This window comes from Chiloscyllium plagiosum, chromosome 5, assembly GCF_004010195.1.
Source record: "Chiloscyllium plagiosum isolate BGI_BamShark_2017 chromosome 5, ASM401019v2, whole genome shotgun sequence".
In the NCBI taxonomy this organism is placed as follows: Eukaryota; Metazoa; Chordata; class Chondrichthyes; order Orectolobiformes; family Hemiscylliidae; genus Chiloscyllium; species Chiloscyllium plagiosum.
Window position 1 is genome coordinate 62,199,223 of NC_057714.1, and position 18,975 is coordinate 62,218,197.

At 39.4% G+C, this 18,975-nt stretch overlaps 2 protein-coding genes across 2 annotated transcripts in view; both read left to right on the forward strand.

Annotated features, from left to right (window-relative positions):
* The window catches only part of LOC122550224 (serine/threonine-protein phosphatase 6 regulatory ankyrin repeat subunit A-like), a gene marked incomplete at its 5' end in the record, with an annotated part of 36,971 nt that extends 30,869 nt beyond the window's left edge, over positions 1–6,102 (forward strand). Inside the window, 2 exons of the mRNA XM_043690985.1 lie at positions 1,320–1,411; positions 3,822–6,102. Coding sequence (XP_043546920.1) covers positions 1,320–1,411; positions 3,822–4,108 — 379 coding nt within the window. The remainder of the gene's footprint in view (positions 1–1,319; positions 1,412–3,821) is intronic.
* The window catches only part of LOC122549929 (serine/threonine-protein phosphatase 6 regulatory ankyrin repeat subunit A-like), a 162,547-nt gene that overhangs the window by 101,165 nt on the left and 42,407 nt on the right, over positions 1–18,975 (forward strand). The gene's annotated exons all lie outside the window — the stretch shown is intronic.

Genomic DNA, 18,975 nt, shown 5'->3' on the forward strand with positions numbered 1-18,975 from the left:
GCATACAGTGTTTTAGCTTTTATTAATAGAGGGATCGAGTTCTGGAACCATGAGGTTATGCTACAACTGTACAAAGCTCTGGTACAACCACACTTGGAGTATTGTGTACAGTTCTGGTCACCACATTATAAGAAGGATGTGGAAGCTTTGGAAAAGGTGCAGAGGAGGTTTACTAGGATATTGCCTGGTATGGAAGGAAGGTCTTATGAGGGAAGGCTGAGGGACTTGAGGCTGTTTTCGTTGGAGAGAAGAAGGTTGAGAGGTGACTTAATAGAGACATATAAGATAATCAGAGGGTTAGATAGGGTGGACAGGGAGAGCCTTTTTCCAAGAATGGTGAAGGCGAGCACGAGGGGGCATAGCTTTAAATTGAGGGGTGATAGATATAGGACAGATGTCAGAGGTAGTTTCTTTACTCCAAGAATAGTAAGGGTATGGAATGCTTTGCCTGCAACGGTAGTAGATTCGCCAACTTTAAGTGCATTTAAGTCGTTGTTAGACAAGATATGGACGTACATGGAATAGTGTAGGTTAGATGGGCTTCAGATTGGTATGATAGGTCGGCGCAACATCGAGGGCCAAAGGGCCTGTACTGCACTGTTATGTTCTATATGATTAGTCCTTTATATTTTATGGCATTTATCAGTGATTTAGACCTGAATGTAAGGGTTATTGTTAAGTAATTTTCAAACAATTCAAATATTGACAATGCAGTTAGTAATGAAGAAAGCTGTAAATGGCACGAAGAAATCTGTGGACTAGTCAGATCGTGGAACACTGACAAATGGAATGTAATCTGTTGAAATATGCGACAATGCAATTGGGGAACGCTAACATGGCCAAGGAATGCAGAACAAATGATAGGATGTGAAGTGGAAAGAAACAAAGGGACTTTGGAGTGCATCTCATCAGATCCCTGAAGGTGACTGGGCAGATGGATAAGGTGGTCAAGAAGGCATAAGCGCTCTTGCGTTGCTTAGCCATATGAAATACTAGGTAGGCTCAGCTGTTTCCTGGACTGGAGAATTCTCTGTCTGAAAGATCAAATAAGCTAGAATTCTTCTCTTTGAAATGGAGCAGGCTAACGTCATAACCTAAAAAAATTAGGTTAGGTGTATAACGTTGAGGGGTTATTTCCCTTCGCTAAGGAGAATTCTTTTAGAGCAATAGTTAGGAGGTTTCAAAAGGAAGTATTTTTAACCCTGTTCCATCTTTCTGAAATGTCATAGACAGTTTTCTGATTTAAGGGTACCATATAAATATCAATTGTTACCATAATACCTCCAGATACAGTTTATAATTTTTTTTTGTTCTCACAGGCCACTGCATGTTGCTGCACGTAATGGGCTAACGGTAGTTGTGCAAGAGCTTCTGAGCAAAGGAGCTAGTGTACTTGCTGTAGATGAGAATGGTAAGTTTGTTTTTAATTCATTTTTTAAAGATCTTCAGGTGAAGTCTTATCAGGTCCTAGCAATTTGTTAGGTTCTAGTTTTCATAACTTTTCAGCATCTTTTCCTAGACGATTGTCTTTCACCTCTGTATTTGCGGTTTCTTTTGGGATATTGCCTGTACCATTAGCGGAGACAGATGCTAAATATATGAACACAACAATTAGGAGCTGAAGTAGGCTATTCAGCCCTTTAAGCCTGCTCTGCCATTCAGTAAGATTATGGCTGATCTGTTTGTGTTCCGAATTCCACATTCCCATCTGCCCCAATATCCCTTGCATAACAAGAATCTATCGCTACCTTAAAAATATTAAGTGATCCCCTGTCTACCACCACCGGGGACACTGTTTCAATGTTGCACAACTCTCTGAGAAACATTACTCCTCATCCCTGTCCTAAAAGGATGACCACAATTTTAAAACACAACCCCCACAACTGAAAACATCTTTTCCAGACCAAACTTGTCAAGACCTTTCAGGATATTAGACACTCCTGTCACACCATTCCTGTTCTAATGTCCAGTGGAAACAAGTCAGACTTTTTACCCTATCCTGTCAAAACAATCCACTCATTTAGCTATCAATCCAGCACCCTATAAATTCTTCTGTGAATACTTATTGGTTCATCTGCCATTTCTGTAACTTCCATAGACACCAAAGAGGACCAAAGCTTACTCTACTTTTTAAAAATATCTGTAGAAACTTATTACTTTTTGTTTCATATTTCTCAGTAGCTTTCCCTCATACTCCTAATTTATGTCTCATTTTGATTTTTTTTCATTCTTTGCTGTTCTTTTAGTACTCTGTCCAGTCTTCTGCCATCCATCTTGTGAAATTGTATACTTTTTCATTCACTTTTGTACTGTCACAGTGTTTGGGTCTTCCCAGAGTCTTTCTCACTGGAATGTAACTTTGCTGAGTGTTATGAAACTCAGGACCTTCCAACCCCAGCGCATCAATGTGATTTCACCAGTTTCCTCATTTCCCCCTACGCCCTCCCATTTATCGCTCTACCCCCAATGCTCCCAGCCTCATTCCTGTTGAAGGGCTTTTGCCTGAAATGTCAATTTTCCTGCTCCTTGGATGCTGCCTGACCACCTATGCTTTTCCTGTACCATACTCTTGACAACATTCCATAAATGTCTACTACTGCACCCCTTCATATCCTATATCCTTTAACCCAATTTCCTAGTTGAGTTCAGTCAGCTCTGTCTTCATGCCTTTGTAAATGCCCTTGTTTAAGTTTAAAACAATTGTCACACACTTGCTCTTCTTATCTCTCTAACTGCCTCTAATTCTTTCCTCAGATTAGAGCCACCACATTCTTCCTTCAGTCTTACAATGATGTGCCAATCTTGCTTAAGTGTATACCTCAGTGCTGGTTGATCTCATGTAAATGTCAACCCCTGACATTTTACCAAAATCAATCAAGGATTTTTCATAAGGAGGAGATAGTGGTGCAATGCTCATGTCACTGTGCTAGTAATCCAGAGCCCCAGCTGAATATTATGGGGGTATGTTTTCAAATCCCACTGTGGTAGATGTTAAAATTCCCATTCAATAAAAATCTGGAGTAAAAGGTTAGCCATGTAGCCACTCTCGATTGCCTACGATTTGACTATTCTGTTATAGTAGCAGTAGGAGAGACTAAACTGCAACCTCTCCAAAATATTGCTCATGCAAACGTTGAGTTTCTAAGACCAGAATTTTAGCCAACTAATACAGAGCTGTTAACTTTTAAACCTGTGGACATGGTCCATGTTGTCAAGTTTCTCCAGTGGAACTTAAAATCTCAACCTCTTGACTCAGGTGAGAGAACTATCATTGCTCTAAGGGTAGCTATATTCACCAAAGAGTGGTTATAGATTCTTGTCTGGTTATTTCTTCATGTAGTACTTGATTAGAAACTTGATTGAAATTTTAGTTGTTGCTGGGCGTATAAACAGCTATAACTTAAGGAACCTTAAGATGTTTTATATTGACATTGCCAGCAACAAAACTGCAATAGATTTAGATATAGTTCGAAGAGGAAAATCTTTAAGTAGAGGTTGTTTCCTTCACATGCTGAAACTGATGCTCTACCCCTCAACAAGAAACTAAATGTACTTTTGTGCTTTCCTCCTCCTGTCGACTGCATATTGTTAAGATAGTCCTTATCAATGTTATAGTCTTGTTTTTAAATATTTACATCACAGCTCCGTGCTTTTATATCTATTTACCAATATGAGCTATAACGAAATTTCATATGTTTCAAGTATACTAATTTGTTAAATCAAAATGACTTTTCATAACTGTCCATTAATTATACTGAATTACCGTTTGTATAAGGGTAGAGTAATCTAACTAATGCGACTTTTAAAACTTGCTGTTTTAGGATACACACCTGCCTTGGCTTGTGCTCCAAATAAAGATGTGGCAGACTGCTTAGCCCTCATTCTGGCCACCATGATGCCTGTTTCATCCAGCAGCACTTTACCCACTCTCAGCTTTAATGCCATTAATCACTACAATAATCCTTCGAAGACTGTGTCCTTTGACTCTTTACCAATAATGAGAAGTGATCATAGCTCTTTCTGCAGTTTGAACAGTATAGGAAGGGAAGATGGTTACCCTTATACTGAAGATGACGAACTAAATGATTCTGATTCAGAGACCTACTGAAGACACTGACTTGAACTTTCATGATGAAAGCCCTTGAAGCATGCCCATAGATCGATGGGTTTTTTTTTAGATGAACGCCTTCTGAACTCCCTCAGCCAAGTGGAGGAATTACATTATAGGTTTAAAGTTGAATTTATCAAAAAAAAGACACAGAAGAATGCAGGTCTATGGAACAAGAAACAAGCAGCTCCGAGCTTGTAAACAATGTAGGAAACTATGGACAAAGTTGATGGATGCCAATGTTGTGTTATTTTAATGCTCTTTATTTCCAGTGCCAGGATCCATTTCAACAGCATACACTGGTTAATGGTTTGAATGAGAAGACTTTTCAGTGCTGGGTGAAATAGCACTACTAAAATTAATGGGGACGTCCAATCAAAAATTCCCAAGTCTTATTGAATTTAATAAAGAAAATGGTGTAAAAAGATTGGTGTATATCACATCATTCGCTTGCATGATGATTTGCCAAAGGGACCAAACAAACTGACTTTAAAAGAATAATCTTATGTAAAAACAAAATACAAATATTAGAGAGCTGTAATTCATTCTCAACCTGCAAGTTTAAAAACTTTGCTTTAACAGTATTAAAGTAAACCGTTCAGAGATTTTGATGTACATTTGTTGATCAATTCTAGATCTTACTAGATTTGCATGAGTATAGTAAAGGCATTGTGTTAGAGTAGGGAGGGAAAGGGAAGAGAAAACTGAAACCTATTTTTGAACCAACAGAAAATGCCCCTTTCCTACTTTTCTAGTTTGGCATAAGACCAACAGACATGGTGCAGTTAGGGTGATGGTTAATTAAATATTAAAATCAACCAAGTTGTTGTGGAGAGCCACCCATTCCTTTTGCAATTTTTCAAACCCAAATTTTACCAGTGTATTTTATAATATAATTGGTATTTTAAAATAGATTTGTAGGTGTGGAAGCCATCTATACCACAAGTCTCAGAAAGTAAGATTTCCTGGACTTTGCAATATACTGGACTTTAGTTTTTAATTGACATTCACCTTCTAGATGGTTAACTGTATTACAGTTATTTCAGCTACATTTGTACAACTGTTTGTTTGGTTTTCAATTTTTTCAGTGCCTTCATTGTTGTCTGTTTCATAGTTATGGATGTACATCAGGGAGGAGACATATGAAGTCATTATAATTGAGACTTCTTTCCATGTTGTGAACTTACTTTTCAGTACCCATTTGGCATAGCTAAAATGTTGCAGCTCTTCAGTAATTTGCTTCAGGATACTTTGAACTGGTTTGACAGGTGTTTGGGCAGAACTTATCCAGTATTTCATGACAGGCATATATTTTCAGTTGAAGCAGGCAGTATCTTCATACTGTGTTGCACGATTGAAGTATGATAGCCCTGCATTTGGTTCTGTAAAGTCAGAATAAGCTGTGTCTGAAGGATTTCTACCTGTTACTTGTCAAAATGAAACTACTTTTTTTTTTAAGTACACTACTTGGTACAAATTAATTTTGTTAATATAGTGCTCCTGAAATGTATTCATTCCAAACAGCAGGCCTGGAGTGCACAATAAATGGCTGATTTTGATTCAGTTTAGTCCTTTTAAATCACTACATTCTTAACAGTTTATTGTTGCATTTCATTCAGCAGTTTCTTTACTTAGTTGTTTAATGTCAACTACTGTGTGACTTTTACCTATTTTGGCACTTTTTCAGTTGGTGTGACTTTCAGCAGTCTTGGATAAAGGCCCTTAAAAACAGTTCCATCAGACCATGGTATTTTAATAACTGGAATCCTTTAAAGTGCAAACTGATTTCTCAAAGTTTTGAAATATGAAATGGGACAAAATCTGTGCTGTTTTAATGTATTTCTGATTTGTTTTATTTCTTTTGAAGAGGTTAAGATTATAGCATGTATATAGAAATTGTGACTGCTTGGTTACCTACCTGCATTCTTTAAATACTTTGCTGAGATTATTGTATATTTTATGGATAATAAAACAAAAATGTGAGTTGTATGTAATTAAGTGTTGCATTCTGTGTATTTGTTAAGATCCCAGGTGATGTTATTATTGGACAAGTCAGATCCTAGACTGAGGAGAAAGTGAGGTCTGCAGACGCTGGAGATCCTAGACTGAATCTGGCTTGATAGATCATATTTTTTTTTAAGCAAATTAGAATAACCATACTATTTGGATATGAACGCATGTTTAAAGATGTTGAAACACATGGGTTAAAGTGCAATTCCATTAATCCCAGCCCTACCCAAATGAGTCATCGTGCCAGAGAGTCCCATACAGAGTTTGAGTTAGCTGTGGCTTCCATTCCCTCTCATAAGAATCTGATAGCCTCTACTTTAATTTCTCAGTTTCCCCTTCAAGGTTTTAACTGTTTTACACATTCATCACCCAATACCTCTGCAAATCTGCCTAAGCTGAAACTAAAAGGTTTTTTTTTTCCAAATTCCAAGTGTTTTCCCCAAGTTCCAAAAAAAAGTCCAGAATCTTCGATCTGAAATTCCTACATTACATTGTTTATTTCATTCACTCAAACTGTCCATAAGGTTTCTCTAATACCTGTGTTTCAAAAGAACTCATCATTGTTAAAGAGGTACTTGCACATTAATCATTAAACCCCTTCAGACAGAGAAAACTCATTTGCCACTAGTACAAAATTCAAAATCCAAAATAAACAATATTTAAACATTTATTAAGCTTACATCACAATATTTGATGTGTTTTAGAATATTAGCTAAAATTGAATCCTCAGTGCTTTGATAAGTAAACTGACAACATCTAGCTTTACTATTCGCTTATCCTTGATTCATTATTTGCAGCTACATTGTCCACCTGCCTTTCTGACATTGCTTTAACTAAGATTTGCTTTGGTACCACATTGACTATCTTGACAATTCCATTCTCTATCCTACAGAAGCTCTCCTAACACTTGGTTCTTATTCCAACCCTTTATCTCTAATTTCTCAGAATTAACCTTACAATATGTAATGCCCTGCCAGTAGCAGTGGTGGACTCTCCGTCTTTATGGGCATTTAAACAGGCATTGGATAGGCATATGGAGGATAGTGGGCTAGTGTAGGTTAGGTGGGCTTGGATCGGCGCAACATCGAGGGCCAAAGGGCCTGTACTGCGCTGTATTTTTCTATGTTCTATGTGCTTACTTCTAACTCAGCACGTAGCTCTCTTGAACCGTTGTGGTTTATGTAGTGCATGTACATTTGCAGTGCAGTTAGGAATAAAATTCTAGATTTCTGATTCAACAACAAAACCAAACAGTGATGGTTACAGGTCAGGATGGTGTGTGATTTGGAGGAAAGCTTGGGAGGTAGTGGTGTTCCTGTGCACTTGCTGCCCTTGGTCAAAGTAATGAAGATTCTAGGTTTTAAGGTATTGTCAATGGAAATGTATTAAGTTGCTGCAGTGCATCTTGTAGATGATGCACATTGCTGTCACTATGTATTGCTGATGGAGAGAATGAATGTTAAAGGTGGAGAATGGGTGCCAGTCAGGCAGATGCCTTATCCTGGATGGTGGTGAGTTTTTTGATTGTTGAAGCAGCACTCGTCCAGGCAAAATGAAGAGTAGTCCATTCCCCTCCCAACTTGTGCCTTGTAAATGAAAGCCAGGTTTTAGAAAGTCATAAGGTAGGTCACCACAGAATTCCTAGCTTCTCATCTGTTCTTGTAACCACAGTATGACTGACCCAGTTAAATTTCGGGTCAGTGGTAACCCCCAGAGTTATTGGTAGGGCGATTCAACAACGGGAATGTGTGGAATCCTGAAGAATTTGTTGAGGGATCTTGTAGTGCAGTGGCAATGTCCCTTCCGCTGCGTCAGGAGACTCCAGTTCAAGTCCCACCTGCACCAGAGGTATGTAATACTATCTCTAAACAGGTCAGTTAGAAAATATTTATCCTGAGGAACTCTTGCAGTGATGTCCTTGCTCTGAGATAATTTACCTCTGACTACACCTAACTTCCTTTGCATTTGGTATGACTTTAACCAGTGAAGGTTCCCTCTTCCCCCACCCCCAAATCCCTGTGAGTGAGCCCATTGCTAGGGTACTTGATGCTACACTGTGTCAAATGCTGCCTTGCTGTCATTGTCATCTCACCTCCGACCCAAAGATTAAAAGAATAAGTGGTAACTTGATTGAAACATTTGAGATCCTGAAAGGTAGTGAGAGGCGAGATGTTGGGAAGAGATTTCCACTTCTCGGAAAATCGAGAACTCGGGATCACTGTTTTAAATAAAAACTGCCCATTTAAAACAGATGAGGTGACTTTTTTTTCTCTGAGGATCAGGAGGCTTTGTAGCTCTCCTCGTGAAAAGGTGACAGAAGCAGAATATAGATTCTTGAGAAGCAAGGGGTTCAAGGTTATCAGGATATGGAAAGTATTTTGGCACTTCATTTTTAGGTTGACCCAGTGCTACCCCAGAATGTCCTCTTGCTCAAAATCGTAGATGATAATCAGCAATCCTCAATAAAGGATTGAAAGACTAAATTTAATGTCAATGATGTTGAAAATAAAATCTCACAATTGGATCTTATTACTGAATATTACTGAAATTGTAGTTTTTTTGAGCAGTTCAGATAACTGGCTAATTTTCTTCTTGATTTAACTGTCTGTTCACATCAAATCCATTTTGTGACTCCTTGACTCATTTTTGTTGTTCCCCCTTAATACGGAATTACTTTTTCATGGAAGTGTAAACACTGGAAACTTATTTCTTTGGGACCATATAGGCCAGCCTACTAAATGAGCTTAGAGTTTTGAGGGCAATGAAATGAAAGTAAGGAAACACTGTGTCCTATGGACTATTCTCTGCCAGGCATCCTTTTCCAAACACTTTCCCTATGGGTCATTGGTCTCTGACAAGACCTAATGTCCATGATGATCAACTACACTCAAATAACTTTTTCTCATATTGAAAATGTTATCTCCTATAAAGTGATCCATTGTACCTGTTTCCAGAGTTCAATCTTAAAATATTTCTGGAAAACTTGAGGCAGTTATAAGTTTTAGCTGATTTGTTCAAGACTGAAGTCTGTTTTTCTCAGTTCATGATCTGTCATGTCCCTGATTTCTTGTAATGTGACTTCTCTGCTTGCAAACAGCTTGCATGAACAAACTCACAATTCATATATTTTGCACCTTCCTGTCCCTGTTTCCAATGGAACACAGTTTTAGTCTATTTGGCATCCTTTGCTTTAATCTTTGACTTATCGTTGGTTATGAGACACTTGTGAGCAGAAAAGCAAATTAAAAAGTACGAGGTGATGATTTTACCAGTTTGTGATAATTTCTAACAAGAATTTTTTCTCAACATGAAGAATTCATCAGTGTCTAGAAAGGTCAAAATTCTTCAAAAGAGGTCAGTTCACATACAAGATAGCACCCAAGCAAACACTTGCATAGCCAGTGAGTATTTTACAGTATATTGTTTGAAAATGCAGTTTGATGGTGACGCTTGCAAAATCTAATGTTTTCAGTTCTTGACCTTCTCAAGTGTGGATCAGTGCAAATATCTACCATAATGTCCAGATTTCCTTGCAATTAGGTCATTAACACACAGACAGATGGGTGCCTTCCATTTTTAAAGCCTAAAAAGTTGTTGAAGAATCTCCAAAATTCTATATTGCCCTCCTGAACAGTGCTGACAGCAATATTGGAAAATACATAGCAGTAATGAAAGAAACATTGTCCATTATTATAAAGACAGAAGTGCTGGAGAAGCTCAGTGGGTCTGGGAGCATCTATGGAGAGAGAAACAGTTAACATTTTGAGTCAAGTGACCTTTCTTCAGAACTGAAAGTAGCTGGGAAAAGGTATTTATGCTCATGATGGGGGTGTGGGTTGAGGAGGAGAAAGGAGACACATAGATGAAGACAGTGCCCAGAGAGAGGGAGACAGGAAAAAGTGCAGATCAAGGGGTTGCTGATAGTAAGCCAGGAAAAAGGTAACTGCTGAGTAGGTGCTAACGGGAAGTGTGAGTTGTTGAATACCAGCCACTGAAACAGGACTTGGAAATATAGGTCACGATTGTTGTTGCTATTCTTACATTCCGTCTTGAGAACAAGACCCAACATTCCTTTAGTCTTCCTGATTAGCTGCTGCACCTGTATGCGAGCTTTGTGTTTTGTGCACAAGGACCTCCAACTACATCTTTCTGCAGTTTCCATTTGAACACTTGTTTTTTTGTTCTCCCTTCCAAAATGTACATCACATCTTGCCACATCATTCTCCAGTTACCAACTGTTTGCCCAGTTAAACTATCAATATTCTAAACATTCTGAAATGGCTAAACTCAATGCTGCCTCCCGAAGGCTGTTAGGTGCTTAAGTAGAATCTGGATTAGTGGTGCTGGAGGAGCACAGCAGTTCAGGAAGCATCCAAGGAGCTTCAAAATCGACATTTCAGGCAAAAGCCCTTCATCAGGAATAAAAGATGAGATGATGTTCCTCCACTTGCATTGAGCCTCACTGGATACTGCAGCAGACCTGAGACAGAAATTTGGTGTGGGAACACAATGGTGTGTTGAAATGACTGGCAACTGGAAGCTCAGGGTTATTTTGATGGACAGACTGTGTAGGTGTTCTGCAAAGCAGTCGCCCAGTATAGAGTACTGCCCACTACATTGTGATGTGGAGGAGCCGGTGTTGGACTGGGATGGACAAAGTTAAAAATCACACAACACCAGGTTATAATCCAACAGGTTTATTTCAAATAAACCTGTTGGACTATAACCTGGTGTTGTGTGATTTTTAACTTTGTCCACCACATTTTCAGCAGTGAATATAGTCAACTAGATTGAGAGAAGTGCAAGTAAATTGCTATTTCACCTGTAAGCATGCCGGATAGGTTGGGGTACAGTGCTAGAATGCTAGCCAAGAAGAGATCAAAGTTCCAACTGTGTTGGAGGTCTGGTGCAAGGCGGCGGCTAGTGTTTAGATTTGATCAGGCAGGGCTGGAGAAATCAGGTTTAGCAAAGGAGGGGGAGACTAGGTATTGGGTCCATGTTCTGGTTTGGTCCAGATCTGACATGGGAGAGCGCGAAGAGGGCAGAGGAAACAAATGGGCAGGTCCAGTGGTAGGGATGGGAGTTGCAGGAGGTGGGGCCTGGTCAGGTGGTGGAGGCATGGGGAGGGGAGTTCAGGTACAGCTCAGGCCAGGGATTCCACATCCTAGCTGGGGTGGAGTTCTGGTTCCAGGGTGTTGTTGGATCACCAAGAAATTGTCATGTCATGCTCTGATGCTGAAGGGGTCTGGGACTGTGGGTGAGATAACTATTGGCTCTGTTTAATAGCTGTTGATGTGTTAGAGTATGTATTTAATAGTTTAGCATTTCCTGTAACTGTTTTACTTAATTTCATCAGAACCATCCAAAGTCTCCCATTTCTCGGGACACTTTCAGATGTGGTAGAATTGCCCAGCAGGAGATTCGATTTCCGAGACAATTTCTTTGGCAAATACTGCAATAGGGATTCTCCAGGATCACCAAGAATAACTCCCATCTCTACCCACGTAACAACTGTCTGACCAGTGGAAAATCTGCCCAAGTTTCTTGGGATTGGCAGTCTGGATACATACAGGCTGTTACCCCTCATGTGAGAATCTCTGACCAGCGAGCATAATCCCAGAGTGTGGGGGTGTCCAGTTAGGACAGAGGTGAGGAGGAATTACTCCTCGCTGAGGATAGTGAGTCTGTGGAATTCTTTACCACACAGGGCTGCAGATACTGGCTCATTCAGTATATTCAAGGCTGAGATTTTTTTTAAATTAGGATGGGAAACAAGGGTTATGGAGAGTTAGCAGGACAGTGGAGTTATCAGATAAGCCATAATCTCACCGATTGATAGAGCAGAATGGTCATCTTGGCCTCCTATATTATATGGCCCTATGCTCTTGTGCTGTTAAGCCAAAGAGATGTTCTCGGCGAAAGTGAGGACTACAGATGCTGGAGATCAAAGTCAAGATTAGAGTGGTGCTGGAAAAGCACAGCAGGTCTGGCAGCATCCAAGGAGCAGAAACATCGACATTTCAGGCAGGAGCCCTTTACCAGGAAGGTGATGAAGGGCTCCTGCCCGAAACGTCTATTTTCCTGCTCCTCGGATGCTGCCTGACCTGCTGTGCTTTTCCAACATGACTAATCAAAGAGATGTTCTGTACATTGCACAAATAAGTAATGTGGTATATGTTCATTTCAGTGCCAGACTGGTACCAACAATATAAGGCCAATGTCTCAATGATTGGCAGATTGTACCAAACAGTAAACCCCTTCATCTGTTTGCAACAAGGTACTGATTTTATCAAACCAGCCTGCTCTTGGAAAACTCACAACATGGTGTCCAACACTAGATGTGATTCTGAAATCAAACTTTAGTAAAATGGGATTATTTGAGAGGTGATTATGAAACATCGGCTGCATTTGGAGTACTGTGTGCTTATATACAGTTAAGATATAAAAGCTATATTTGTGTGGCAGCTTTAATATGTTGATATTCATAATAAAATGTTATAGTTATGAAAACTTGAAACGATCTGATCATTTCTCTCTAACAGTCCAAAGCTGTTCAGTTATTCAAGAACCAATCACATGATCATTGTCAAAGGTCTTTAGCCTATCACTGATACCTGGTCACTTGTCTAGTTCTTGTTGTAAACCAGAGCTCCATCCGAATATAAAACCCCTCAGCTTCAGTTCATCTGCAACCACTTCAATTATTGCTTGTTCAAATTGCCGTATAGTTGATGGTTTCCAGCAGGGTCTGTTTACTCACTTCTTCAAAATGTGCAGCAATCCTTGCAAAACACTGTTAGACTCAAAGTGATTATAGATGTACAGCACGGAAACAAACCCTTCAGTCCAACTCATCCGTGCTGACCAGATATCCCTAACCTAATCTAGTCCCACCTGCCAGCACTTGGCCCGTATCCCTTTAAACCCTTCCTATTCATATACCCATTCAGATGCCTTTTAAATGTTTCGCAGCTTGTTCCATATACGCACCATGCTCTGTGAAAAGTTTGCCCGTTAGGTCCCTTTTAAATCTTTCTCCTCTCAACCTAAAAATGTACCCCCTAGTCTTGAAATCCCCTATCCTATGGAAAAGACCATTACCATTACCATTACCCTTTTGAATCTTTCCCTTTTCACCTATGCTCTCTTGTTTTGGACTTCCCTACGCTGGGGAAAAGATCTTGGCTATACACCCTGTCCATGTCCCTCATTGAGTCATACAGCACGGAAACAGACTCTTCTGTCGAAACAGTCCATGCCAAACATAATCCCAAACTAAACTAGTCCCACCTGTCTGCTTCTGGTCCGTATCCCTCCAGACCTTTCCTATTTTGTACTTATCTAAATGTCTTGTCTAAACATTGTAATTGTTCACCACTTCCTCAGGAAGTTCATTCCACATACGAACCATTCTTTGGGTAAAATAAATTGCCCATCATGTCCTTTTTAAATCTTTCTCCTCTCAACCTAAAAATGTACCCCCTAGTCTTGAAATCCCCTATCCTATGGAAAAGACCATTACCATTACCATTATCTATACCCCTCATGAGTTTATAAACCTCTATAAGGTCAGAAATGTACCCCCTAGTCTTGAAATCCCCTATCCTATGGAAAAGACCATTACCATTACCATTACCATTACCATTATCTATACCCCTCATGAGTTTATAAACCTCTATAAGGTCACCCCTCAGTCTCCAATGCTCCAGGAAAAACAGCTCCAGCCTGTTCAGCCTCTTCCTGAAGTTCAAGTCCTCCAACCCTTGCAACATCCTTGTAAATTTTTTATGAACCCTTTCAAGTTTCACAACATCCTTCCTATAGCAATGAGACCAGAATTGTGCATTGGTTAGGCCACTTTTGGAATACAATGTTCTGTACAGCCGCAACATGACCTCCCAGCTCCAATACTCAAATGCACTGACCTATTAAGGCAAGCATACTAAACGTCACCTTCACTATCCTGAAACACTTCTCTCATTTCAGAACCCAATTTAAAAAGCACAACAAAGGCAGATTAGGTGGGAAACTAACATTTTACGATTTTAATTTCGTTATAATCTCACAATTAAAGTATATTTATTGATTAACCTAATATATTATTCTGCTCAACTGAAGCCAATGCAGATCTTCACACTGTGACATCATGTGACTCTGCTTGGTTTCACTTGACAAAGAATTGCACAATGGGATTGTGAATAAAGTGAAGACAGTAACCTAATGTTATAGAGTTACAGCTGTAAGCTGAAGGGCCTCTAAGTTAGCTGATGTAATCAGACTTCCAAGGTTGTATAAGACAAAGTATTAATAGCGCATTAGCCCTTAACAAGAAATCATACATGTAGCTGTGCCCTTGTTCTAGTGTGTTTTAATTTGTTCAGAAGGGCATCTTTTGCTTAAATGCAACATCTATATTTGAGTTAACTTTGTATCACATTGTGTAAGTTTGCAGCTCTATTACCTTTTAGACTTTATCATACCCTGTATGAGAATTTGTTGAGATTCGTATTTTCTGTTATTTTTTATGTAGCTCTGATATTCTAACTTTTTCCTTTAAAAGATAAAAGTAAAATTCCAAGCATTCCAACACAGTGAAAAAACTAATTAGTTGATGACAATGGGAAAAACAAATGGTGATTGTTAAATGTCTGGTGTCATAGGAACTTTGCTAGAATTAAGTGAGGATTGAGGCATGAGCACAAACTAACAATCTTGCAGTGCTGACCACAAATGCTCCTTCCTTTAATGAAAATGTAAAGAACATTTCAAACCCATGGGTAATTGACACCTTAAGGAGCTGGTCAGGAGAAAGTCAGTCACTGTCCATCACCCATTAGAGCCAATTAGAGATTGATCAGGGGTCCCTTAAACCAATTAACTTTGCCGAGCGTAGACCAATCCAAATAGAATGATGTGATTGATCATGCTGTGGCTTCTAAGTTACTTTTCAGTGACCAAGGTGTATGAGATGTTTGAAGTTATCCCACTTCCAACTGGAAGCAGAATGCACGGGATAGAGACAGGATGTCAGCCTGTGTCCGAAGCTGAAATGGAAAACAAGAGCCATAGTATATCACTGAAGTTACTGCCCAGCTCAAATTGGAATTATTTAGACCCTAAGATTGGCTATGATATGATTGGCTATATCGAAAACTGGATGAAATACTTGTATTCAGGTTGTGACTCGTAAAGTAATGAGAGGGGCGGTGGACTTCTGTCTTAGTTATAGTACCCTTGTCTGTGTGCTGTGTAGGTTTCTGAGTTGCATGAGAGTTTATCCATGTTTAACAATACAGAAACTTGCTAGCCCATGACATTTGAATACTCTTTTAGCAATATTTGCTCAGGCCAGGCACTTGGTAGGGTTAAGTGCCTGGAACAGTGGGATAAATGTAGGCAACTGCCAAATACTTAAAGCAGCAGCAACAGCTGTCAAAGTCAGCAGCTCCTAACTGTTCTCCAAAAACATCAGCCATCTAACAAACCCTTGCACAGTAACAAGATACTGACCGGCCGGGCTGCTTTCAACCACCTCCAATCTTCTGACTGGCGACAATACAACACCAAGTGTTACGTCATCATCTTGTAGCTGAAACTCTTTCTCTCTCCCTGATCACTGTCTGATTCTGTCCAGCCTGTTTACAATCTTGATTCCTATTTTACACAGACCTGAGCTGCATCCTCTCTGGGAGAAAGACTGCTGATGCCTACCACTGTCACATCACTTTCCTCTGCTGCTGAAATGCTGATCTGTGCCTTTATTATATCCACATACAACTATTCTCACCCACTCCTCTTTATGCCACCCACACTCTACCCTCTATAAACCTTGAACTTATCCATAACATAGCTGCCCGCTTCCTAGACTCTCACTAAACTTGTTCAGTAATCACTTGTCTTCCGATTAATGCCTCAACAATGAAATATTCACTCCTACTTTAAACGTCACCCACCGTCTTGCTTTTCACTATTTCAGTAATCCCCTTCAACATTCGAACATGTGTCACTCTCATTTTTCCAACTTGGGCAGCCATTCCTTCAAATGTCTGAGATTTCAAATTCCCACACTCAATGTCTCTCCACCTCTGTCCTTCTTTAAAGACTCCTGTTAAAACCTCTCCCTTTGACAATTTAGGTTACCTGTTCTAATGTCTCCTCAAAGGACGTTTCCTGACCTGCTGTGCTTTTCCAGCGCATATCGACTCAAATATTTCAGTGTCACTCCTATGACATGTCTTTCAGAAGTTTTGCTGTTAAAAAGATACCAGGTGGAAAGCCTCCGCACTGCTCTGAGAGCCACAATGTTATTTCGGCCAATCCCACAAAACCTTGCCTCAGTGGTGACTCTGCCAAGTCAGTGATGTCAGGTGACCAAGCAACGTTCATGCATCGAAGGGTAGGGCTGGTGGTTTGGCTTTCGCTTGATGATCATCCAGCAATAGCAGAGAATCTAGCGGGCAAATGTTATCTGCCAGTTCTCAACGTACATCTGGATTTTATCCAAAGCCTGTTTCATTATCATAAGACAGTTACCAACTAAACTGGAATTATCAGCGAAAAATCTCACTCCTGATCTTGTGACAAGGGCATATCACCGATGAAGCAGCGGAATACAGCAGGGAAAGGAGTAATCACAACCCCTTCTTGTTTCATTTGACAAATGTGCCTTAGCCTGAGTTTGTTGCATATGCCAATAATTCACATTCCCTTCACTCAGGCATCCTGGAGGAATGTGTAACATGTTAGACGTGATGCCAAAATGCTTGTCACAGGAAAACTGTTCCCATTGCGCTTGTATTCAATTTTGTACTATTTATGTCAATATTTTGTTGCAGTATTATGGCAAATGTTTCCATTTATCTCCAAAAATTAAATGAAAAATAAGTTCCCCAGAGAAATAGGTCAGTGAACCTATTTCCTGAACTTTACTGTAAGGTACCTTTTCTTCTTTAAGAAAAACAATGCAGGAGATGATGCTACAACATTTTGGGAAGTGTTTATCATTACAGCTTACAAGTCCTATTGGTATCCATTGATTTCCCCTGGTTAAGCACAGACATGGATCACATATCTTTCCCATTGTAATAAAAACTAATTTGCTGAAGCAAAACTCAGGCAAATCTATCTGTAGGCGTGTCAGAAAATCTAATTCTTGGTCAAAGCTTACATTTCACGCGCTCCCTCCAACACAAGCCGAGGTGAAGTATCTTGGCAGTGAGTTAAACATATAATTAGATGCCCGATGGTTTCATGCAGATGTAAGCAATGTAAGATATTAGTATTTGTATGTATTCACTCTTTGAAAGGCCTGTCTTTGATGTTTCCACACTTTGATTCCAGAAATATATTCAACCCTGGCAAGATCAATTTCCAGAAGCACTCAAATACAACTGGAGTGGTAAAATTGAAAAGATAAAAGCAACACATTTATCATGCAAAAAGACATTTGCTTTGAGGATTTACCTGTATTAACAATAGAATATTTACCTCATTCACTTATTCATATCCTGAGCTCAGAAGGTAATAGGTTGTATAGTTGTATACTATTTCCTGCCTCTGCTTTGTAAGTACTGAAAATGTATTGGAAATATTTAAAGTTATCACAGCACAAAAGCATAAAGCCTGTACAAGCTGTTTACAATTATGCTGTTTAATTGACTTTATAATTTCTTTCAATCCTAAGCATCAGAGGACACAGTGACAGGAGTAGGACAGTCAATCCTTCCAGTCTGTTCTGCCCATTCATTTAGACTGTGGATGATGTGTATCTTAAGTCCATCTTTTTCATCTTGAAGTCTTGATAGCTTACCTAACAAATATTGAGTGTAGTTAAGACAAAGACAAATAGGTTTTTGATTAGTAAGGGCATCAAAGGTTCCAGGGAGAAGGCAGGAGAATGGTGTTGCAAAACTTAGCCATGATCGAATGGCAGAGCAGACTCAATAGGCTGAATGGCCTAATTTGCCTCCTATATCTCATGGTCTTTTTAATCAATCAGAATTTTGAAATTTTCAGGTGACTTTACCTTTTTTGGGGGGAGTTTCATACTTTCTCACTTCTTTCTGTCAAGATTTCTTCCTGACATGACGCCTGAACAGCCTGCCTCTAAGGTTATGATTGTGTTGCCTTGTTCTGGGTACCACCAGCAAAGGAGGAAATATCTTATTTCACTTGATCTAGTCTAACAGTCCTTTTAAATGATCTTAAACATTACAATTACTTTGCACCTTCATTTTCTAAATTCAAAAAGAATACAAAGTTTGACAGTACAATCTATCCTCATTCTTTAACACCATTAGCACCAGCACCAGCACCATACCTCCTGAAATAAAAATATATCCTTCCCAAGTTATCCCTTAGGAAAGTTGGCAGGACTGTTAATGGGGTAGAGTCAGGGCAGTATGTAATAGGACTATTATTTCCATCCTTGATATTCCACAAACTTTGAGATAACGGTCAACATTCCATTGGCCTATTACACGTTTTGGGACCTGTCCACTGGCTTTTTAATGTTTTCTGTACTTGGGACTCCTAAACATCCCTGCTTTCAGTTAGTAAATATTCTGTCAACAGTATAGGATGCAATTCTCAACCTGGATGAGGAATACTCAGAAACCCCTTTTTTGATCACTTCATCGTAAAATGATATGTAAGATTCCTGTATTTTAGTGAATTATCACTAACAGCTACATTCAGACAGAGAACTCAACAACAACAATCTTTCTCATACCACCTTCCATAGAGTGCTGCAGTGACAAGACCTGCTGACATCCCCTTCTTGGTCATATAATAATTACTGTCAGCCCATCCTCTGGTATCTGCACGATAAATTTTCATCTTATCCGCCAATATTTCTG